The 25,726-nt window shown below is 36.4% G+C and overlaps 1 protein-coding gene across 4 annotated transcripts in view; it reads left to right on the forward strand.

Moving 5' to 3' along the window:
* NUP214 (nucleoporin 214) overlaps positions 1 to 25,726 on the forward strand; it is a 115,570-nt gene that overhangs the window by 66,487 nt on the left and 23,357 nt on the right. For 3 of the 4 annotated variants that reach the window (XM_051980212.1, XM_051980215.1, XM_051980214.1), the window contains 7 exons: positions 7,190 to 7,265; positions 9,437 to 9,539; positions 11,489 to 11,579; positions 13,820 to 13,881; positions 15,222 to 17,012; positions 18,680 to 18,750; positions 22,672 to 22,825. In XM_051980212.1, coding sequence (XP_051836172.1) covers positions 7,190 to 7,265; positions 9,437 to 9,539; positions 11,489 to 11,579; positions 13,820 to 13,881; positions 15,222 to 17,012; positions 18,680 to 18,750; positions 22,672 to 22,825 — 2,348 coding nt within the window. The remainder of the gene's footprint in view (positions 1 to 7,189; positions 7,266 to 9,436; positions 9,540 to 11,488; positions 11,580 to 13,819; positions 13,882 to 15,221; positions 17,013 to 18,679; positions 18,751 to 22,671; positions 22,826 to 25,726) is intronic. The other variant, XM_051980213.1, reaches the window with a different exon arrangement.

Below are 25,726 nucleotides of genomic sequence, written 5' to 3' on the forward strand. Positions count from 1 at the left end.
TGAAGATCTTTCATTTTCCCTATTCTCTTTTCTCCTTCTTCTGAGTTATACATGAGTTCTCACCCAATACTTAAAAATTGTTAGCTCAAACCCTTGGTCATTATGTGTAAGCAGTTGTATTAAGATAGTTTTCATAGCGTACATCCTGTATAATTACAGTATTTGAGGATTTTGTATTTAATAATGTAACATTTTAACTAAGTTATCACCACAAAGAAAATACATTGAATCAATATATTTTTTAAACCAGTTACATTGCCTAGATAAAATGTACACTGCTAGACCTATTTTTTTTCCTTACACAGCCTTTTCAGTTTTTATCATCATTCAGTCAACCAGCATTTTATTGTGTGCTGTCATTGTGCTAAATATTGGGGGTACAAAGAAAGGCAAGAGCAGTTATGGATAAAAAAATAAAGAGATGTTGACCTTTTTGGTCCATGTGAGCTTTTGGTCTTGGACTGGACAATATATAGTCACTCAACAAGTGGTTATTAAACACTTTGTACTGGATACTGTGCTAAACTCTAGGGATACAAAGAAAGGCAAAATAGATAGAGTCTGTTCTTAAGGGGCTCACATTCTAATGAGGGAGACACATGAAATTAACTTTAACCTATAAAATATATAGAATGTAAATGAAAGTTAACTCAAGACAAAAGGTCTTTTGGAGGGAGTAGGGAAATTCCTGAAAAGATTAGGATGTGAATTGAATCTTCTTAGAAGACAGGAAAGGTTGGAAGTGGAGGTGAGGGGAGAGAACATTCAAGATGAGAGGAAGCAAACAGTAGAAAGGCATGGAGTTGGAAGAAGTGTGAAGTCCACCAGGTTGGCCAGTGTAACTAGCTCATAAAGTGCCTGGACTGAGGTCAGGTGTAATAAAACTGGAAAGTAGGAAGGGGCCAGGTTGTTGAGATTTTAAGGATTTTATATTTTATCTGGGAGGTAATTGGAAACCATTGTAGTTTATTGATTGATTGGGAAAGGGATGTGAATTAGTCAGTTCTACCCTCTAGTAAAATTACTTCAGATCTGATTGGGAAATAGATTGGAATGGGGAGAAACTTGAGACAGGAAGGCCTGTTAGAAGGTTCCAGTAATCCAGGTGTGAAATAATAAGGGACTGCAGAAAGGATGTTGGCTATGTGAGTGTATAGAAAGGAGTAATAGAAGAAATGTTTTAGAAATTTAATGGACTGGATTTGTAGAATGAATGCAAGTGAATAGTCAAGGTCGTCAAGTATCAATAGGAAAATTGAGAAGTACAGAAAGCTTTGGGCAAAGATAATGAGTTCTGTTATGGACGTGTTGAATTGGAGGTTCCTGTGGAATTCTTCCAGGTTCATCATTCTGCAAGTATATGTCTTCTCCAGTGTTCTGTCATGTTCCCTCTTTTTTTTTTTTTTTTTTTTTTTTTGGCTGAGGCAGTTGTGGTTAAGTGACTTGCCCTGTGTTACACAGCTAGGAAGTGTTAAGTGTCTGAGGCCAGATTTGAGCTCTGGTCCTCCTGACTTCAGGGCTGGTGCTCTATCCGCTGCTCCATCTTCCCTCTTCTTGTTCTATGCACTCTCCCTTGATATTGTCATCCATCCCCATAGATTTAATTAATGTGTCTGTACAAGTGACTTCCAAATCCACATATATAGTTTTAACTTTTCCCCTATACTATAGTCCTATATCTCCCAAATATCTGGGTCCCCTATGGCACCCCCAGGTTAAATATATTCTAAATAACTCAAAATTATACCTACTTTCTATCTTCCCTATTTTGATTGGGACTTTGAATATTATTTAGTCTAAAAGTTCTTAACCTTTTTTGTGTCATGGACTCCTATGGCAATCAGGTGAAACCTATGGACCCCTTCATGTTTTTAAACTAATAAAATAAAACACATAAGATAAAAAAATTAAAAATTAATTATATTAATACTGATTTCTTTTTGTTGATTCATGATCTTAAAGGTTTGGAGCAGTCGTTATTGGAAATAACTACAGTCTTTGCTATGAAGTTTGTTTTCTTAGGTCAGATTTTGTCATCTAGTTTGTGTCCAAATAGCTAGTGTGTTTCCCTGCTGAGTTGTTACACTTGAGGTTTTTATTAGATTACCATTTACAGCATTCTGGTCTTACCTACTTTGAGATTGAGTACCCCAGAGATGAAATGTGGCATCACAGCAAGTAAATAGAGTAGTAAGTATGCTTTGTCCTATTTTATTTCCTTTATTCACAGGTTAAATGTATTTTGGATGACAGAGGATTTTTAGAAATTGGGTGCTTGAGCTGCTGCTTTTGTTATTCTTGCTGTTTTCTATTTGTCATTTAAAAAGAAGGGGAAGACAATCTTCATTTGTCTTGTGATTCCTGTGAAGCCAAATCATTTTTACAAGTAATTTTCCCTGTCTGCAAAGATGCTTCTTGGGTCCCAGAACTCCTTTGTTTCTCTGTTTTGAACATGGATGCATCATTCAGCGTAAGGGAGGGAATTTTGCATCTCGAAGACAGAATGATCCTTGAAGGGCCATAAGCTTTATCCCTTCAGAGGAAGAGTGGGTCCATCATCAGTGGAAAGTAAAGTTTGCTTGTCTTCTGTGATCACATAAGAAAGAGTAACTAATAAATTTCTGCAAAAACCACAGAAGTCCAAGTTTACTTAGAGAAATTGTTAGTTATTTAACTTATCAAATGTTACATTATACTGTCTTTTACCTCATCTGATTTATTTTTGAGGGAGAAAATTGCAAATCTTCCTTGCTCTAAAGCAGGGAAGAATTATGAGAAATGAAGCCAGATCCCCTAGTCTCTGCAGTCATACCTATCAATCATCACGGTATCTGGTTCAGTGTTTTGGGCAGGTAAATTGATTAAAATTACCTGTCCTAGGAGCCAAATGTAGAATTTCTGCCTGTGATTTTGAATTAGCTGGCAAATTAATTCCAAGTGATTATTGAATTGGCACTATTTTGTGTGAATTATCTAGGTGAAACTTTGATGTGCTTTATTGACTAGATATGATAAGGACTTTACCTGCAAATGTATATGCCTTCTATTCTATAATGATAGTTGTCAAAAGCAGAAGGATGATGAATTTGGAAGTACTTATCATTATATTGACTGAGCCATAGGATTCAGGTCTTATTTCTACTGACTCTACTGACTTTGGGAACTTGTCAGGATTTCTTTATTTCCCTGCCTAGACTTTTAGAAATACTTGCCCCTAAGCACTGCTTTTTGAAGATCAGCAGATGACACTTCTCCACACAGAAGCTATTATACCAGTTTTCAGGATTAGAATGGAGAATTTATTAAAGAGAAAATGGCACAGTCTGGAGTCTGTATTTAAATAGTCTCATCAGGCAAGTAGGATAGCATGTACAAAATTATAATAAAATGATTCTGAGGATTAGGAAAGGAGAAAAATAACCTGAGATCATTGCATTTGGTTCCCTGATAAAATTACAAATTACAAAAAAAAAAAAAGAGATTTTACATTTAGAATTATGTCAGGAGAGTTGTATTATAATCTCAAACTCTTATCTTCTGCTGTATAGTTTCTGCCTCTTGGGCAGGTACAGGTGATTTAAGAGTCAATATGATTGGGAGCCAAAATGGCAGATTAGGGGAAGCCACCCTGCTTGAACTCTCTCATCAGTCTCCTCCAAACAACTTTAAAATAATGCCTCAAATAAAATTTTGGAGCAGCAGAGCCAACAAAAGGTCAGATTGAGACATTTTTCCAGCCTAAAATAATTTAATAAGTCAACAGAAAAAGTCTGTGATATTAGCATAGAGCTCTCTTTCAGATGAAAGGGTAAGTACTTCAAACAGTCAGAAAGAAACAATTCAGATTGTTTTGTGGAGTCACATAGGTTCACACAAGATGTAGCACCTTCCACAATAAAGAACGGGAAGGTTTAGAATATGATGTTTCAGAAGGCAAATGAGCTAGGATTACAATCAAGAATAACCTATCCAGCAAAATTAAATTTAATCCTTTGGGAGTAGAATGGGTATTTAATTAAATAGAAGCCTTTTAAGCATTCCTGAAGAAAAGACCAGAGCAAAATGGAAAAATTAACAAACAAGACTCAAGAAGAGATAAATATGAAAGAGTTATAAGAGACTCAATAAAGTTAAATTGTTTGCATTCCTATATGGGAAAATAATACATGTATCTGCTAAGAACATTATCATTTTTCGAGCAGTCAGTAGAAGTTTACATAGATAGAGGGCACAGGTATAAGTTGATTATGTTGGAATAATCTTCAAAAAAAAAATGGAGAAAGAAGGATGCACTGAGAGAAAGAGATAGCAAAATGGATTAAAAACCAGAATCCAACAATATATTGTTTAACAATAATATTTGAAACAAAAAAGACACATATAAAGTTAAAATAAAGGGCAGAAGCAGAATCTAATATGTTTCAGCTACAGTTTAAAAAAAAAAAAAAAAAAAGGCAGGGTAGTGTAAAGTCCAGACTAGTTCTCTGGAGGACCTCAGGATCAGCCCAAGTCCTTGGTCTTAGTGGAGGAGTGAAGGAGACAGAAGAGCCATGTGGCTAGTCAAAGATGGAGTGATGAAGCCTGGAATCTGGAGTCCCTCTAGTGTCTGTGGTGGAGAGCTGTGACTAAGAGAGAGAGTTCTGAGTCTGAGACTCCCTTTAATACTCCAGTAGGATTGCATCACTACCTCACACTGAGCATGTGCAACTGTAGAACATTACATCACCATATTACTCTATATGTCAACTAAATTGATTACATCATTAATCACATACATTAAGTATGTGCTTAGAGAATCATTCTCTCACATTGAGTAGATACTAAACTATAAATACCCTGCTGTTCTAGATTTAAGTACACCTTTTTAGAGTTCCTACCCTCTACAGGGTAGCAATTTTGATCTTGAAGCAGAAGCAAAAATAGACTTAATTAAAAGAAATAATCCGGGAGACTACATTATTTTTAAAAGTACCATAGATAACAAATATTTTTACAGTGTTATTCTGATAATGCCTTCAATTCTTAAATATATACTGAGTATACAATCAAGTCAAATTTCTAAAAAGTAAGAACTATTCCGTCAACAATTAAAGGATATGGGGGACAGCTAGATGACACAGTGTATAGCGCACCAGCCCTGAAGTCTGGAGTGTGTGGAAGAGAGGTGAGGTGAAGAACTTACAGGAATATGTGAATTCTTTTTCTGTATTTTATTTTCATTGTTCTTTGTTTCCCCTATGACCTGTATAATATGTGCAGGCCCATATTTACTTGAGCCTTGGCCAGCTATAAACATACTTAACCTGAGCTGATGACATTTATCAGTATTTGACATTTATCGATATTTAGTCTATTAGCTTGACCACTATCTGCTTGATTAAGCCTGAGGGCCTGATTTTCTGTTTCCTAGAAATCAGGTGATTTCAGGGAAACAGAAACCTTCCATTCCAATCTCTCTGAATAGCAACAACCAATTAGATGTCTCCCCCTCCCCTTCTCAGTGCTATTATTTGTGATGTAATTTCTTGTATAAAAGCTATGTATCTTTACTACTTCTTTAGCCCTCCTACCACGAGCTTTTTCTTTCTTATCTTGTGATGAGATGGCTCATCCTTCGGTAGTTTTTTGTTTGTTTTTTTTTTTTTTAAATAACTTTTTATTGATAGAATCCATACCAGGGTAATTTTTTACAGCATTATCCCTTGCATTCACTTCTGTTCCGATTTTTCCCCTCCCTCCCTCCACCCCCTCCCTCAGATGGCAAGCAGTCCTTTACATGTTGAATAGGTTACAGTATATCCTAGATACAATATATGTGTGCAGAACCGAACAGTTTTCTTGTTGCACAGGGAGAATTGAATTCAGAAGGTATAAATAACCCAGGAAGAAAAACAAAATGCAAGCAGTTTATATTTATTTCCCAGTGTTCTTTCTTTGGGTGTAGCTGCTTCTGTCCATCTTTGATCTATTGAAATTGAATTAGCTCTCTTTATTGAAGAGATCCACTTCCATCAGAATACATCCTTAAACAGTATCATTGTTGAGGTATATAATGATCTACTGGTTCTCCTCATTTCACTTAGCATCCGGTGGCTTTAATAAACAACTTTTCTGCTTTCTACTGAATGATCTCTAAGTAGTTATTTTGGGTAAAGGTCTTCTACATCCCTCACAGGAGGACCTGAGTTCAAATTTGACCTCAGACATTTAACATTTCCTAGCTGTGCGATCCTGGGCAAGTCACTTAACCCCAATTGCCTCAGGGGAAAAAAACAAAAAACAGTTAAAGGATATCAACACTTTTCAGAAGAAATCAAAAGCTATATGTAATCCTATGCAAAATGCTTTTAATCAGGTACAGTAAAATAACTCTGAGAAACCCCTTCATATCTATCAGAAATGATAGATACTATAGGGAATGAGGGGAAAACAGGTATACTAATGAACTTCTGATGAAGTAGTAAATTAATCTAACCATTCTGGACAATATTTTGGAACTATGCTTAAATTAAGCCTATAAAAGTATGTGTGCCCTTGACCCAGTAGTGTCATTACTACTAGGTCCATATCCCAAGAGATGAAGAGAAAAGGACCTATTTGTACAAAAAATATTTCTAGCAGCTCTTTTTGTGGTGGTAAATTATTGAGAAATGGCTAAGTTGTGCCATATGATTGTGATGGAATACTATTGTGCCAAAAGAAATGATGAGGGGGTTGGTTTCAGGAAAAAAAAAAATATGACAAGAACTATATGAGCTGATGCAAAGTGAAGTGAGAAGAACCAGAGCATGGTGCACAGTAAGAGCAATGTTGTAACAATGATCAGTTATGAAAGACATGGTTACTCTGATCAATACAGTGATTCAAGAGAATGCCAAAACACTCATGATGAAAAAGTACTAGTCACCACCTAAGAGAGAATTGATGAACTCTGAATACAAATAAAGTATAATTTTCTCATTTTCTTTATTTTTCTTGCTTTTTAAAAAAACACTATGGCTAATATGGAAATTTATCTTGTATGTTTTCATGTGTATAATTGATTATCAATTACTTGTTTTTTCATTGGACATGGAAAAATTTAAAAAGAAAAGAAAGTTTAAAATGAATCATAAATTTTTTAGAAAAAAAGAAGTTTTTTCATTAAATGTATTTTTACATGATTTATACTCTTTCTTTTAAAAAATAGGTCACCAGTACCACAGTCAGCAGCCAAAACAACCCTTCAATTGTTTGCTACAGTGGCTGCCAGTCAACCTAAGCAGGTACTTTATTGATTTTTATTCTTTTAGCACAACCATTTATCATTTTGGCATTAGCAATTGATGGTGACAATGCTTAGATTCTATTAATGTGCATAACCGAACCATTAACCTCTAATCCTTTCCACAAGGGTGTTCTAACTTGGTCAATAACTGACATCTTTTCTTTGGATTTGTCATTGGTTAAGACTAGACTTTTCAGTCTCCAAAGATTTACATTTTACTTCACATTATTGCTGGGTATTTGAATTACTGCCTTCATCCTCTGTTGTGGTAGAATTGGATTATAGACTTAGAGCTAGAAGAGAATTCATTGGCCATCTACTCAAACCTTCTCATTTTATAAATAAGAAACTAAAGTTCACTTTTCTTTTGTTGTAAACTGTTTTGTTTTGTTTTTTTTTGTTTTAGTTTTAGCTTTTTTTATTTATCCTACATACTTTTTAGCCCTGTTTGTTATCCACTATCTAACATCAGTTGGATAAAACTGGCTACACATTCACTTTATCTACCTGCAAACTTTTGTACTGGCCCTCCTTTGAAAAGAATTACTTAGTCCTATGTGGCCAAACACATCATTTCTTATTTTGTTTTGTTTTTGAGGCAGTCGGGGTTAAGCAACTTGCCCAAGTTCACACAGCTAAGAGGTGTTAAGTATCTGAAGCTGGATTTGAACTTAGGTCCTGAATTCAGGGCAGTGCTCTGTCTACTGTGCCATGTAGCTGCCCCAAGATCATTTCTTAGGAAGATGAAAAAACAAAAAGAATGGGATTAGCTGTATAGCAGAAAGTTAAAGGAGACAGTAACAGAAATTAGTCAGTATCAGCAACGAGATTGCTCCAATTTTTCCTAAAAAGATTGTATACAGCCTCTAAAGATGATGACATATTTGAATTTGAGATTGAATTTTAGAACTTTAAAGTTACTGCTACGGTTTCAAACATGTAACTTAAACTCTTTTATCCATACTATTCCTAATATATTTAAAATAATGATAATTTTAATAGTGGTCAGTCTTTTGGAGCTCATTCATGGTAAACATTGAAGGCCCACAATGAGGAGGACAGACTCTACTAAAGTTCTTTTCAAATACCCTGGAGATGACCCTTGGATCTGGAAAGCTGAGCCAGCATATTATGAGTTCTAGCCAGACTTAATAACTGCAAAGGCTTTGAATATGACTGCTATTGTAGTCTTTGCTGTATGAATATCAGCCTAGCTAGCTAAATATATCAAGAAAAGCCACCAAGCCCTGAAAATTTTTTGACCACAGTATTGATGAAGTCCATCTATTAAGGTTTATGGTAAGGTTTCCATCTGTGTCAGAGGAGGGAATGTTTGCAGTAGTGAAGTAAAAGATTTTAAATGAAGCATTCAATTCTTTGAATTATTTATTTGATTGAAGTGAGTACAGGATATGGCTAGTAACATATAATGTTTGGGCATTCACAAAGGTTAATTTCAGAAACTTATTTTATCAATTAGAGCTCCACTGCTAGATCACAAGTAGATTGATAGTTATTTAAATCAATGGTTCCCAACCTTTAGAAATACCACAAAGTTATTATTAAAGGGAAGAGAGGACTCCACAAATTCATATTAAATCATTCAATGTAATTGTGTTACATGCATTATATTGCTATTTTTTCAAATATTTTATTTTATGATGAATAAAATTTCATTTAAAAGTATTACTAATGAATAATACTTATATTATTGGGTAATAATCTGCTATTGTGTTGGTCTGTAGAATTTTTAATGTTACAAAAAGAATCCTGAATTTAGAACTAAATAGAAATATAAGATGTCATCCTCATGAGCCCTTCATTTTACAGATGAGAAAACAAGATCCCCTTAAAATGTTAAGGGACTTTTAAGACCATATAAGAATATGTGACAGAGCTAGGATTTGAACATATATACCTGACTCCAAATTAATGCTCTTTATATTGCATAATGTTGTTTCCCCCATACATGGGAATATGTGACATTATTAATATTCTAAGTAACCCAGCCTGTTTTCATTCCTTTATTTATATAAATGCATTCAAAAATAATTCTAAAGTATTTTTTGCTTACCTTTTATAGGAACATTTTTCATTGAATATTGTTGTTCGATTTCAATGATATTGTATTTAACAGATTTATTTATGCATTTTTGTGTTTTATTATAGGGATCTCTCATAAATTCAGTCAAGACACAGTCTCCACCTGGTCCTCCACAGATACCAGCAATGGTCACATCTAGTCAACTTTCAGCTGGTGACAAAGTCTCAGGTTAGTTTGCTTTTCTGTTTTCAGTGAAAATAAACCCAAAAGAAAGGACACTTTGTACATCTCTTGCATTTAGTGACATAGTTAATGCAGAGTTAATTGGTAATAATTTTGAGAGGTCAAGCATGGGAAACTGTAAATGAAAGACCAGATCAGTGAAAAAAAAATCTATCCTTTTTCAATTCTCCTAAAATAACCTTGAGCAACAGTGTGCTTTCTGAAATTTTATCTTCAATTTGATGAGCCTTTTTGTTTTGTTAATTTTACTTTATTTTGAACTTAAACATGAAAAAATTGGTTATTTCCATATACACAACAGAACACAAAAAAGAGGATTGTATATGAAACTGTGAGTTTATCTTGCTTGTTTTATTTAAAAAAGAAAATAATAAATTCCACATACTACTTGTAAAATTGTCTTGTTTTTCTGTGCTTCCTTCTTTCCTCTTTTGTTCATTTTTAAAAATGTTTCAATGACTGTCTTTTTTTGGAATTGGCATCAGTATCATTAACTTCTCTCAAATCTCCTATCCCAGATAAACTGAGGGAAGAGGGAGGAAATCCCGTGTAACAAATAAATGTAGAATTATGTCCAGAAATGAATGTCTCTTTTTGAATCTTGAGTCCATCCCTGTGTCAGGAGATAACATAACATTTTTCATCATAGGTCTTCTGGAGATAGGGTTTATTATTCCATTGATTAAAAGTTCTTAATTCTTTAAAAATTATTTTTCTTTGTTATTTTTATCTTCATGTAAATTGATCTCCTGGTTTTGCTTACTTCAGTCAGCATCATTTTATGTTACCCAGGATTCTTTGAAGTCATCTCTGTCATCATTTTTTATGGTGAAATATTCCATTACATTTACATGCCGCAGCTTTTTTATCCATTCTCCATTTATTGAGCATCCCTTTAGATCCTAGTTCTTTTCTTTTTCCACCCAAATCTGAGGTAAAGAATCTAAGTATCATAATATGAAATGCCAATTCTTTAAGGAAAAGGGAATCAAGAACTCTTTTTTTTTTCCCCCACAGGAAGGTAGTGTCCAATACTTCATGATTCAGTCTGAAACTTTACAAGTAAATATTTTAGCAAGACTTTTGAATCATTTGCAACTCACAGATTAATAAGTAGATTTTCTATTCTTAGTGATATATAAAATAAAGCTGTAAGACTTTACGCCCCAACTCCTTTTGATGGCTTTACTAAAGAGTTTTTTGGTCATTCTTCAGAATTGAAATATCTGTTAAACAAACTAGATAAATCTACATAGATTTCTCTTTATTCCTGTGGAGCGCAACTGTTAATCTGATTCACAGGTGCATTTCTATGTAGAAATCCATCATTCAGTAGTAGTCATAAAATACTCTCTTTAGATTCTTTTCCTGGAGAACAGAATGGCAATATCATGTGCTTTTTTATAATAAAAAAAAAAAACAGGTCTCATCCTGCCTGAAGGGGAAAAAAAGATTTAAATATTTCTGAAAATTTATTTTTTCTTTTTTCTCTTTCCATTCATGAAAAGCTACTTTTTGTCCCTTTTCTGAGAAGATGCTTTTTAAACTCAATACACAAACTAATGTAAAGAGTATCCCTACCATGTAGTTTGAATTATAATAGCATGCTCTCATTTGTAAACAAATTGTGTGTGTGTTTGAATTACTCTTAGTATTGTTAAATGAGCAAAAACAAATTTAGCATTGAACAGAAGTCATTGAAACATTCCAGTTTTGGGGTGCACTGACAAAGTGACTTTTAGGGGGGGTGATATTCATATTGATAAATAATTATAGATTAATAGATATTTAATATGTGAAATAATAGTATAGCTACAGTGGTAGATATAGGTAGTAATATGGAATGGGGGTAGGGAGTAGGGGATAAGAATAGCACGCTAAGTGTTACCCAAATTGACTTCGTGGAATGGGCTTATTTGTTTATGTCATTTTAGGACCAGGGACAACCAAGATGGAAGCAACTGTGACTTCGACTTCATCGACAGCTGGACCATTCAACAAACCATTTTCATTCTCTTCATCAGGGTCAGTACTGAAATTAAATTTTATGACAAAGTTATATGTTTTCATCAACTTTATAGATGGCCTCCCTGAATTTTATAATTTGGAATAATTTTTACATGTCTGAAAAATGTCAGCCCTTCTCTGATGACAGTGATTATTAGTGGTTTATTGTATTTGCATGGATATTTTTTCCATTTTAACTTAAAATTTCTGAATGCAGTATAATTTGATTTCATCAAGAATTGTTATAAATTATTATAGGAGATTCTGTGCTAAATTTTAAAGTTGATCTGCATTATCAGTTTATTTACTCTTCATTTCAGCAACTGTTACATGGTGGACTATGCACCTGAAATGACTTTTCTTGGTTACAAGTCTAACATCTTACAGTTTCCTGAGGAAGATGACAAAAACATGGAGAACATTTTGAAGCATTAATTTTTATATGCAAGCAGAGGAATTTATTTTTGCTAATTTTTTAGATTGTCTGATTATAAAAATTCACATTAGTTAAATAGAATTAGTTTTCTTGATTTCCTGTACCACTCAAGATGAGTTTTTCCAACCTTTTTTCTGAAAATTGGTTTCTGTGAATGTTAAAACAAATTGTTTTCAAGAATTCATGTTGAAACCTGTGAAATCTCCTCAGTGTCACTTCTCAAAAAGATGGGAATAGCTATCACTGATGGGATAGCTACCACTGAAATAAAAAACCATCCAGAGGTTTTAGTCTCGTATATTCAGTTGTATCTGAGAAGCCTTTTATGACATTTTTATTTGGTTATAGTTCTTGTTTTGGTTTTGGTTTGGGGGCAGGGGGGAGTTTTTTGTTTTGTAATTGAATTCATATTAACCAAATTTTCTTTTCTTTGTCTCTTGAGTAGACTTTAAGGCTAACCTGTTCAAATGAAGTATGAAAAAAAGAATTTTAGATTAGGGACAAGGGAAGATTACATATTAAATGTAATATATGACAAACTGAGGGTTTTTACACTTTGTAGAGGTAATTTGGAGCAATTGTAAAGTTAAAATAGTTTTAAAAATATTCATGTGCTTTACAAATACTGGTTAATCTTTCCCATCAGGAGATTAATAATCATCATTATTCCTCTCTCCTTCCTCCTCCCCGCTGAAACTAATAATAAAGGTAGATTAGTTTCCAAGTTGTACAAATAAAACCATCCAAGGAAACCAAGTTATCAATATTATGGCCACCAGGTTAGTATTACCCCTATTAAATAAAACTACTTTAGTAAAGACATTTATAAAAATTCCAAATGCCTATTGATTGGACAAAGGAGCTATTTCTGTGAATTTATCCTCAAAGTATGATGTAACATATCTAGTTTATAGTGAAGATAGCGTAGTTTTACGAAATATACAGAAAAATCCAATCCTTACTACAGGACACAGCTACCTGATTTAAAAACTGTTCTTTCCTATTGAATTTATTATTTTAACTTCTTCCACTGCTTTTTATAGTATTCTTTTGTGCGGAATTAGCTTTTTTAATAGTGACAAGAAAATGTATAGTAGAAGAAGAAAGGGGAAGTTTAAAAGGAGTCAGTTTTGTTTCTGGTACTAAACTTTCCACCCTGTAACACAGGGTTCTGCCAAATGAATAAGACTATCTCTTGTGTTTGATACATACTCTTCATATATGACAAAAGAACTTCTCATTTGTGATCAAAATCTTAATAATATATGCTTTTTAAAATTGTATTTTGATCTTTTGTTCCTGGATTGGGGTGTCCCTATTTATTTTTCCAGTATAGTCCTTTCCTACTGCTGGGCTCCATTAACTGTTTATTCAACCCATATTGATAGACTTGCTTCCTTCAATTGCATCTGAAGTTTTCATGCTTTTACAACTTTATTTGTGTCATTTCCCTTTGCCAAGAATGCCTTGTTAACCCCCCATACCCCACCTCCCCACATTTACTCTAATCCTACTTAGTGTTCGAATTCTAGTTCAGATATTAACACCATGAAGCCTTGCTTTGTAAACTCAGCTGTCACCTTCCTTTGAATCCCTCTAGCCCTCATTACTCTTTTTCCTATTAAATTGTGAGCTTCTTGAACTTTGAGATCATGTCTTACATTTCTTTGTATCCCTCACAGTATCTAAAACTCAGAGCCTTTTCCATAGTAGGTTGTAGGTACTTGATAAATGTTTGATGGTTAAGTTAACAAATATGTTTAGATGCGGGAAAAGATATATTAAGTTGTTTCAATTGTTTTCTCCTTCTTTTATTCTCTAGGACTGGCTTCAATTTTGGAGCAATAACATCAGCACCACCTTCTAACTTCAGTGTCTCACAAGGTAAAGTTCTGTGAATTATGCAAGTTACACTTTTGTTTCTCTCCTTAAAAAACACTGATTCCTTTTCTCTTTTCCATGTTTTGTATTTCTATATGTTGCCAATTCTTTATTGTTAAAATATCTATAACAAGACAGTTGTCATTAGCACCTTTATCATTAATATAATAGTCCTTTCATATTTTGAGAGGTCTGATTTTAAATATTAGTACTTAAGCAAATTATAAATAAGAAGTCCTTCCTATATCATGAGTTTTCAGGGCCAAAAACATGATCATTCTAAATATTCTAAAATATTAGTGGCGTCTTCATATTTAACTGGACTGAAGTGATGAACATAGTCTATTTCTTTGCCCTTATTCAGAATTTTCTTTACTTGTTAAGACTTAGTGAGATGTTTGTGTTCTACTAGTCTAGACTTTGAGAGCCATGTATGACTTCTGTGGCATGTTAAGGTGTTAAAGAAAAAATTGTGATTTTGCTTTGTTTTTTTTAATGTCAATAATTTGAGAAAATGCTGGATTTGATGTGAAAGTTCATAAAAGAACAATGGAATAAGGTCAGCTCACTAATTATGAAAATACAGGAGAAAAACTGAGTATGAGTGTGGTTAAAAATCCAGATAGGGACAAAAAAATTTCTATTTCCAGTTTTACTAACTTCTAGGAGCAGTGTTGTCTATTGTTGCCATTGAAGTTGTTTATACTTTCTGTTAGTTGTTCGACTAATCTTTTTCTTAAGTCTGGTCTTTGGCCGTGAATTATCTCTTTTAACTGTTATTTAAATGATACATCTTATACCTGGTAATCAGGATGGATTAACTCCTCTTGATTAAGAACTGAAAATAATAGCAATGCACGTTTTCCTAAAACAACGGAATGACCTTAAAAGCAGTAGTAATAAAAAGATAAATGAACTTTTTTCTATTCAGAATGGTAAAAAAATTTTAAAATAATTTATAATAAGATACATAATTGATAAAATATAAGGGGTGTTGTTATTGAAAATCATCTGTACTTTGGGGTAAAGTTTTACTTTACACCATCCAAATATTCTGTTTATATTATAATTAACAGTTATAAAGTAGATACTTTTATTGAAAATTTCAGACACACACACTAGTACTCTTTAATAGTGGCACAACCAGTGGGTAAAAATTAGATAGAATTAAGTTTATAAGAGCATAAATTCATTCATCCTGCTCAAGAATAAAACTGCCTTTGAACATAAAGCCATCCCTTTGATTTTAAAAGGACAGTAGGGTTAGAAGCTGATTTAGTAGGGATGTGATAGCTTTACCTGCTGTGTAATTTGTTTTCCTATTTTCTTTTGTCTCAATGTAGTGACAGCAGCCACAGCTAAAGAGCTGAACCTATATGATACATTCTCATTTAATTCGGGAATCTTGCAAACAGCCAGCACCACTGGAGCAGCATTCAGCTCTTCTGGAGACGTGGCCCCATCTAATAAACCAGCGGCACCAGCAGCTACTGTGGCAGCCACTTCCATAACATCCAACAAGCCTGATGCACCTTCCCTAAAGTTGGGCGAGCATCTGTTTCCAAATTCCTTGGCTGGAGAAACATTAGGCAGTTTCTCAGGACTGAGGGTTGGCCAGGCAGATGATAATGCAAAAACCTCCAGTAAGACTTCATCCATAAACTTACCTAGTGTACAGCCTGCCAAGATGTCAACCATAGCTTCAGAATTTAGCTTCAGCAATTCCCCTCTCCTAGGGAAGCCCACAGATGCTCCCATTACCTCAACCATGACCACCACAACAGTAACAACGTCGGCCAGCACGGGCCCTAGTAGCTCTGTTGGTAGTTTATTTGGTGGCCTCCAGCTCACCAGCTCAGGAGCCTCAGGGGCTCTGAATCTCGGTGGGACCTCTTTGAGTGGCAACAAGTCCACCTTTTCATTTGGACAGACTAGCAGTACAATGCCCCTTCCTTCAACAACACCTGCTCCATCCACTGCCCCACCTGCCACCCTCCCTGTGTCAGCATCCCCATTGTCATTCAGTAATCTCTTGAGTTCCCCTTCTGCTCCTGCCCTTCCTGGGTCTCCTAGCAAAAGTACGGGAGATGCCAAGCCGTTGGTCTCTTTGTCAGAGAAGCCAGGGGACAGCGAGGTGCCAGACTCTGCCATCCCTGCACTTGCTGAGCAGCAGCAGCAGCCGTTGGAGCAGCCACCAGCCCCAGGGGCACCTCTGGAGATGGTCAAAAAGGAGCCTGCTCTCCCACCGCCTGTGGGAGAGGACTCCGATGCCTCTGCAGCCAGCGAAACTAGTGCTGGCCCAGGGGCACCTTCCACAGAAGCCAGTGGAGCAGCCGCAGGTGTTGCTGAAGCCAAAGTGAAGTCCGAGGCCTCTTCTCTGTCCACCTTGTCAGTGCCTGAACAAAATGAAGCAACAGCAGCCTCTGCTTCCAGTGTGACCCAGGGGACAGCGGCACCCCCCAGTGCTCCACCCCCCTCTAACAGTGTGGCTTCTCTAACCCCAACCCCAACTGGGTTTGGGGCTGCTGCTGCAGGCGCCTCTGTGTTCTCACCAACTCCTACCACCAGCTCCACGGGTTCTGCTTTCAGTCAGCCAGCCAGTGAGGCCGCCCCTGCCCCTTCTGCAACCTCTGTGTTTGGACAGTTGGCTGCCACCTCGGCACCTTCCCTGTTTGGGCAGCAGACAGGCACTACTGCCACCACCACAACAGCCACTCCCCAGGTTTCCAGCCCAGGGTTTGGGAGTCCTGCTTTTGGCACCCCTCCCACCGGGGGCTTTGGGCAAGCGGCGTTTGGACAGGCACCTGCCTTTGGGCAGCCAGCAAGCAGCTCCACAAGTGGGTTTTCATTTAATCAGACTGGTTTTGGCTCAGTCCCTGCCTTTGGGCAACCTGCTTCTTCTACTACAGCAGTGAGCAGCGGAAATGTCTTTGGTGCTTCCTCTAGCACCAACAGTGCTAGTTCCTTCTCTTTTGGACAGTCTTCTGCCAGTACTGGTGGCAGTCTTTTTGGACAGAGCAACCCCCCAAGCTTTGGGCAGAGCACAGGCTTTGGCCAAGCGGGCTCTGTGTTTGGTGGCGCTGCAGCCACTACGACTGCCTCATCTTCAGGCTTCAGCTTTTGCCAGGCTTCAGGTAAGTTTGCCAAAATAAACAGAACTGGGTGGAGCCCTACAGAATGGCAAGTTTCAGTTGTGTCTTTGGTTTAACAAGGGTAGGCCTGCCCTTCCCTATTCATCCCCAACTCTAATGTCACTAATTCAGCATTTTCCCATTCCATTGACTATCAAGGTGCCATAAACAACAGCAAGAATTGTTTCATGAAAGTTATTGCAGGCAACATAATGACCTTTAGAATTTTGGAGCTGGAAGAAACTTTGTGATGACAAACCTATGTTCTCACCAACTCCTACCACCAATTTGAAATCTTGGAACTTTTTCATAGACTCTAGAGGCAAAAGGCCTTAGATCTGTTGCAAGCCCTTTATTTTATTAAGGTAAAAATCACTCCCCACAGCCATAGAGGGAACTTTGTGACTTGGACTCGAGTACTTTGACTCTTGATGAAGTATCTTTTCATTATGTAGCACTGCTTCCTGGCAGAGCTGTCTGATTTTAGTATTGTTCAAGTGGGCAGATGTTTCTGTTGTTTGTCACTAACTACTTTTTAAAATTTAACTTTTTTTATATTTATATACACATTTTGAGAAGCATCAAGACCTTGAAAATATTTACCTAGTTTTGTGTTCTTTTGATTCCAATGGTCAGAGGATCGTGGTAAACTCAGAAGCCGTTTAAACACACACCCTTATTTTTGCAGATGAGGCCCAAAGGTACTGTGATAGAGAACTGGGTTCCTCTAACTCCTATGAATGATAATTCATCTCAGTGTATCATGTAAATGCTTTCCTCCTGGTGCTTGTTTTGTTTGTTTGTTTGTTAGACAAATTCATTAGTGGTTATTCGTTTCTTTATATCCTTTTAGTATAAGGATATACTTATACTAAAAAGGATATAAAGAAACGAATAACCACTAATGAATTTGTCCTTTTAGTCCTTTTAGTATAAGGTCTTGATGCCAAAGTGCAAAGAGTCCTACCCCAGGAAGTCAGAAGGCCTCAAATCAAAACCTTTTGTGTCTCATATATTCTCAGAGTGACTTCACACAAACCAAGTAGCCTCCATTTCCTCCTCTGAAAAATGAGGAATTTGAACTAAATGGCTTCAAATTCCCCTCCATTTTTGGCCTTCTGTGATAATGTGTATCTAAGGGAATAATACTCTACCCTGAGAGTGTCCACTTCTAGTCTCTTAGGATCCTCCTTCTTGCATATTTGATTTGAAGTTTTACAAGAAGGCAAAGTGCCCCAATCAAAAGAGTGAAGAAAATAAAGCCTTTTAAAGATTGTCCAAAGAATTTAAAATATTCATTCTCTTTCTCCTCTGAAGACCTGCTAGCTAATCCAAAGACACTTTTGAGGTCTGGTTTCTACTCAACCCAAAATCCCTAAAGAAGGAAACTCCTTTTTCTGCCTGCCTTTCTCCTTCTTCCCCCTTTTCTTTCTTTTTTCCCTTCTTTCCCTTCCTTTTTTGTTCTTATCCCTTCCTCTTATTTTCCTTTCTATTCTTTCTTCCTTCTCTCCTTTTCTCCTCGCTTCTTCCCTTCCTCTTTCACTATTCCTTTCCTTCCAGTGTCAAAACTTCTGAATAGTACAAATTAGGCCACTAAAGAAAAAGCCATTTAGATCTAAGTAGTGATCACAAGCCATAAGAGGAATACTGATAACACTTTTATTTTACAGGTTTTGGTTCCAGCAATACAGGTTCTGTGTTTGGTCAAGCAGCAGGGACTGGAAGCACAGTCTTTGGCCAGGTAGGGCAACAGTGGTTGGTATTGGGGTGTGTGTAAGTATATCAGGGTGTTTTACTGGTGTTCAGACATTTTCTTCTTACATATGATTCCCCCATACTCTCTAAACCTCCCCAAATGTCCTCAGTTCATCCTGCAAACACCATTGCTACTAAATGATTGTTAGTTTCTTCTCACATTATTACAACATTTTGAAATCTACAGAGCTCTTTTCCAACAATAGTCCTGTGATATACAAATACAAGTAGTATTTTCCTCATTTAATTGATAGGAAAGCTGAAATTCAGAGTCTCTGTCATAAATGGGAGAACTGGGCATTGGACTCACTCAAGTCTCTGAACTCAAGTCCTGCCCTCTTTCTATTATCAATATTGCCTACTCAGTCAATAAACATTTATTAAGCACCTACTCTATGCCAGGCACTGTGCTAAATAGTAGGGATACAAATACAAATGAAAGCAAAGACAGTTCTTACCCTCAAAGAATCTACAATTTGAAGACATCACTCAAAAAAGACACTGAAAAGGGAAGAGGGGGTCAGGGTCCTTGTTTTGATGAAAAGTTCCAAAGAAATTCAAAAGCAGTTGAGTGAAATGAGCAGAACCAGGAGATCATTATATACCTCAACAACGACACTGTTTGAGGATGTATTCTGATGGAAGTGGATCTCTTCGATAAAGAGAGCCTTAATTGATCAAAGATGGACAGAAGCAGCTAAACCCAGAGAAAGAACACTGGGAAATGAATATAAACTGCTTGCATCTTTGTTTTTCTTCCCGGATTATTTATACCTTCTGAATTCAAATCTCCCTGTGCAACAAGAAAACTGTTCGGTTCTGCACACATATATTGTATCTAGTATATACTGTAACCCATTCAACATGTAAAGGACTGCTTGCCATCTGGGGGAAGGGGTGGAGGGAGGGAGGGGAAAAATTGGAACAGAAGTGAATGCAAGGGATAATGCTGTAAAAAATTACCCTGGCATGCGTTCTATCAATAAAAAGTTATTAAAAAAAAAAGAAAGAAAGAAAGAAACTCAAAAGCAGTTGAGGGAGGAGAGGGATCGCATCACTATCCTCCAGACAAGGTCTGCTCAGAGGGGCAGAGACTATTGATGAGACGTGAGGACTAGGCAGATTCAGTCTTGCAGCATAACTAGATTATCCCAAGCATGAAGAAAGGCATGATTCAGAGATCCAGAAAGTCCAGAATCAGTGGAGTTGCTGGAAAATGGGGAATTTTGACCATCTCTCCATCCTCAGTGGAACTTCCTCAAGAGTTCCCTTTGGGGTGGGTTTCAAATTCCAATTTATTCTGATCCTTTGCTGCTCCCAGACTCTTTCTGAAGAAGGCAGCTTCTCTTGATTTATGCCTCATCTCATGCTGCCTGCATTCCTAAGTCATGTTACCAAGCTGGGCTTCCTTCCCAAAGACTCTCTAGTCCATTTAAATATGATCCTGACCCTTTCAATATTGAGATAGGGAGAAGAGGATATAAGTAGAAGGGAAAAGAAGAAATTGTAGGCATCTTGTGAGTTTGAGGGGGCCTTCTCTCCTTCAGTTCTGTTCAGTGCCCCAGATTGTGTTCAACTGAGACCTTGTTAAAGTTATGAAATTAAACATTCCACTGTGATAAGGCACCTTCAGTTTTAATGTCCCTAACAATGAAAAGAGACATTTTCACCTCAGATAGTAAGGATGCTTGAGTGTCCTTAGTGAACCTACAGTACAGAAGCTGCCTTTGGTTTACTCAGGGAGATTCCCAAGCAGCCTGACAACATGCTCTGACAATGCAGGATTTGCCTTTACTGAACTAGAGAGCTTGGCAGTGTATCACAAGAGGCAGTCATGTTTCCATGCACTATTGCCTAGGAAGCTGAGCTTCTGTCTCTTAGCAGGAAGAGTGGAACATCTGGCTAACAGGGTAGTGAAAAGTCAGGCAGGGTGATGAAAAACATTCAGCCCAAAGCATGCTCTCATTTTACTTTCACTTTCTTGACAGGCCACAAGCCAGCCAGATATATGTAGCAATTCTTCAAGAAGATTTCTATGTATTCTGACTACTTTCTACTATATCACATAAAGAAAATAATCCTGATTTGTCCTGTAGCAATTTGCTGCTTTGGATATTTGGGGATCATAGTTTTTTAGATTTAGAACTGGACAGGAATTTGGAAGCTGTCATGTCCAAATAGCCTCATTTTATAGATGAAAAAACAGAGGGCCAAAGAAATGAAATGAGTTGCAGTTTAAAGCTGGAAGGCTCCTTATGGAACCGTCATTCCACCGCATCTCCCATCTTTTTATAGGCTAAAAAGTGACCTGGGTCACATTGGAAGGTCATACAGTTCTGAGGCAGGATGTAAACTTCTGTTTTCTTGACTCTTAAGCTCAGGGCTCTCTCATTGCATTGCACTTCTCAAAGGGCCCGCTTTGTGATTTGTCCTAATCAAGTTTTTCCATGCTTATCCCAGAGGAAGCTAATATTCATTCTTTATTTCAGTATTTGGGGGCTATCAGCATACTTCTTCCCCTGCAGGTAAGCAGGGGCTCTAGTATTTGAATTAAGCCCATTTAATTTTGGCTAATGCAGTTCAGTCAGAAAATGCATTTTCCATTGTCACAGTGGTTGAAATTTGGAGTCCCTGTTTCATAATTTTATAAGTTTCACAAAGTCTTTGATAAATAACAGAAATAGCAACTCATATTCATATAGGACCTGAAAGTTTACACAGGTCTCTACATGCTTTTTCTCATTTGATTGGCATAATAACCCTGAAATCAGAGTAGTTATATGACCTGGCCAGGGTCACATAGCTAGTAAGTGTTTATATTGACTCCAAATCCTACACTATTTTCTGTGCTGAGAATTCTGTGCATTACTATCAAAGGGAGACGTGACACTTGAATGATGTTAATGACCTTTAGAGTTTGTCATTCATCTTGTCTAGAAGAACTGAATTCCACTCTGGGAAATGAGGTCTCTGCTACAGCTTTGCTTCAGTATGTGTTTCTAAGCTAAGGGCAGCATCTGAAGACAAAATTTGAGAACTTGGACAAAATTCAGCTATGGTCATCATTTCAACAATACAGCTTATTTAGGCTGATTTCTATAGTACTATGAAAGTCATTATTAAATAAAAGTATAGATATTGTGGGGGTAGGGTGGATGTAGCAAGAAGCAGCATAGATCACATATTGTCAGTAACTGATTTGTTCAATCTGACTGCATAAGAGCCAGGATTCTTCATGATTTATAATGGTATTTTCAAAGCTTCATGTAGAATTCTTGAAGACTGGATTTTATGCCCCTATCTTTTTTTTTTAATTATTATTATTATAGCTTTTTATTGACAAAACATATGCATAGGTAATTTTTCAACATTGACCCTTGCAAACAATTCTGTTTCAACTTTTCCCCTCCACCCCCTCCCCTAGATGGCAGACAGTCCCCTACATATTAAACATGTTAAAATATATGTTAAATACAATACACACACACACACACACACACACAGCTATCTTGTTGCACAAGAAAAATCAGCTTTAGAAAGAAGGTAAAAATAACCTGGGAAGAAAAACAAAAATGCAAGCAAACAACAACAGAGTTGTATGTCCCTATCTTGCTTAATATAGATTAAGGACCAGGGACAACAATATAAATACCAATTAAAAGCGACCAGTTATTAACACATCACTTCTCAGTGTTACAGAGTTCTAGACAAAAAACAATTTGAAAATCTATTGTCCTTTAGGAATGTGTCTATTCAAGCCCAGCTAATTTTCAGATTTCTGGAATATCCATTAGCAAAACAGTTTTTCTGCTTGTAGGGTATGTGAGGGTCTCCTACCCACGGATATGCCCTGCCTTTTTGAATGACCTCTAATCCTATCATACTTCCTGTTTCTTTTGTTTCTCAGCAGTCTTCTTCCAGTGGCGGTTTGTTTGGGTCTGGAAGCACTGGAAGAGGTGGGGGTTTCTTCAGTGGCCTTGGAGGAAAACCTAGTCAGGATGCCGCCAACAAAAACCCATTCAGCTCAGCCAGTGGGGGATTCGGATCTGCAGCCACCCCAAGTAAGCAAGCCAGATGTTCAGAGAAAATGAGAATTTTCCCTATTCCTTAGTTTTTCTTCACTATCACCTCCCCCACAGTGTTAACAGGAAGTGAAAGAAAGAAAAATGGAAAGGAAAAAAAGGAACAAGTGCCCATTTAAAACAGGTTTTCTAAAATGCAGCTGTGACTTTCTTTATATGGTACCTGTTTAACAAGTAGTGTCCTTCATGATCTTGAAAAAATCCACAAGGAAGTATGAAAAAAGAAGTATAGTTCTGCTAGGCATTTGTTCCCAAGACCCATACCTTTCTCTTGTTTTTTGGGGAGTGAAATGATAGGGGAGGAATGGAAACAGACAGCCAGAAATCATCTTTAAAAAGACAAAAACCTATGTGAGGGGGAAAGTGCTTTCATTGATGCAATGGCCCTCTTTTAATCTTTCTCTAAAACTCAGCTTTTATAGGGAAATGTCATCCAAAAGTTAGAAGCCTTAATTATTTCTCATCAGTTGCATTTTGTTTGATTTTCCTCTGAAGCTGTATTCACTCCATATCCTGACTCTCATTTCTAAGATTCTTTGTTGATGTCTGTTTATAGTTGGAAGTAATACAAAGTTTGTTTTTTAAATCATTAAAAAATATCATGCTGCTGATGGGAGGATTAGATCAGGAAACTGGAAGTCTGTCATGTTCACAGCCCAAGTCTTCTATTCTTTCATTTAATGTGTAACATAAAACTTTAATGATTCAGGAGATAGTGTTCTGCAAACTCAATAGACATGTGTCTCTAATATTGAAGTATCAAAATAAAACTTTCCTTATTTTTCTCCCTTTTGAATTTGAAGAGTCAGTGTTCATAATTATGATGTCACTGACAACAGTAGGAATGAAACAGGTTATTTAGCAAGAAAATGGTAGGGTTGCTCTTGCCCACAAAATTGTATATCCGGAATTTTTATGCAATTTTCATTGTATTTGGATAGAATACATTGTGTCTACCACTTCAGAAGTTAAAATTTTAAAATTTCAATCTTTACATTAAAATTTTCTGTTTACCAGCACCTAGGGGCTTACTGTCATTGTTGGGTAATGATTGCTTCATCCCACTTTGTACCATTATTCATATAAACAATGTTTTAAAATACATTCGCTCTTAGCTGGAATGTAATATATTATTCAGTTAATAATATCAGTGTGTTTGCTGAGGATTTGAGTTTAAAATAAGATTTGATCATCCACAAAAATATAAGTATTATTTTTATGGGTAGTCCGAAGTTTGGGAGCATCAGTAGCTCCTCTAAAAGTTAATTGGAGGTAGGGAACAAGTTGGAGGGATAGAATGTTAAAAACCATGTTGTTAAGTTTGGGTTTGGGTTTTTTAAGTATTTAAAGTGTCATTAGGTAGTACCAAGGACAGCAATTTCTTAAGCATTGACTATGTAGCCACTCCAACTAAGAAATTACTATGGGTAGAATAGCAAACCAAAGTTATACAAAGGGGAAAGGGAAAAGGAAAGGAAAAAAAATCAAATGAAACTAAAGAAAGAGAAGATAAGAAAAAAGCAAATAATTTTCTGTCAAGGAAAACAAATATACTGTACTCTTTAAAATCATCAGTGATTATGGGCTTTTTCTAAAATATCACTGGTCACTTTTTAATTTCTCAGTATTTGATCCTGTTAAAATTGTCTAGTTCTCTTCTTTTCTTGCTGCTTATTTATATCTATTCTCTGTCCTCCCTCTCTAATCCAAGATTAAATTGGGTAAGGACTCTTCTATATAAAGTAAGTGGGTAGCACCGAGGAGGAGATCATCCCATCTCCTCACTTCCCTAAATGGCCAGCGACCACTCGTACTCTCCACTCTGCTCTAGGAAACTCTCCATGACCAACTATCCTACCCTTTATGCACACACACACAGAGGAAGTTATTTATTTGGGAGCCTAGCCACCTGGATATTGTAGTAGCCTCCTTTTCCCCCATTTGTTATCAGACTGATCTTAATCTAAACACTGATTTCACTAGTTTGTCCCATTGCTCAAAAACCTTTTATCCAGTAGATTTCAAGGAAAAGTTGAAGTTTTTAGTCTGACCTTGAAGAAAAGCCCTCTGCGTTCTGCCTTTCTAACTTCACTTTTCCCAAAACAAATTCTCTATTTCAACCAGGCTCATCTATTCCATGATAATATGGAGAGATGACATCATCCTTTATACATTTCTACCTCTGAATCTTTATTCATTCTGTTCTTTCCCCTTGGATTGTAATCTTGAAAAACAACTGGAAATGTAATACTGGGGGAGAGAATTGGGGGAAGAGTAGCAAGAAATACTGTCCGTTGGATTTGGTGTGATCTCCACCCAATGTAAGGGCTTCTTTATTTACCCAGGATTCCTCTCTGTATGAGTCACTGAATCCCCTAGCATTCAGCAGAATTTGCCCTTACAGAGCAGTTACCTTCTTTAGATTTGTACTGAGAATATTGTTTCCAATTTTCAACACATTCATTTTGTTCAAGGACATGAAAGGGATATGAGTATTATCAAATGAAGAAGTCAGCTTCTGAAAGTCTAGCAATTAACATTTGGTCTTAAGATAAGGATCTTAAAAGTAGAACAGAAGAAAATCTTCCTATCTCAGCTTCTGAAATTTTGCATTAGGTTCATATTTGTTTTCCTTAGTGATATAAAATAACCTAGAATAGGTTTTAGATCTGGGATCTAATGTTAAAGTCTCTCCCTTCTCCCTGGACCCAATATAGTGATTTCTCCAAGATCACGCAGATTGGAATCCAGTTTTTCTGATTCCATGTCCAATGAAGATGATTCTGCTACCCCATATTGCTTTTCTCTTATTCTTTGCTTTAATGACTATCCAAAGTGTGGCCATAATCATGTTACTTCCTCTCAGGGATACCTCTGTGC

Source organism: Antechinus flavipes, chromosome 2 (assembly GCF_016432865.1).
Source record: "Antechinus flavipes isolate AdamAnt ecotype Samford, QLD, Australia chromosome 2, AdamAnt_v2, whole genome shotgun sequence".
Classification (NCBI taxonomy): domain Eukaryota; kingdom Metazoa; phylum Chordata; class Mammalia; order Dasyuromorphia; family Dasyuridae; genus Antechinus; species Antechinus flavipes.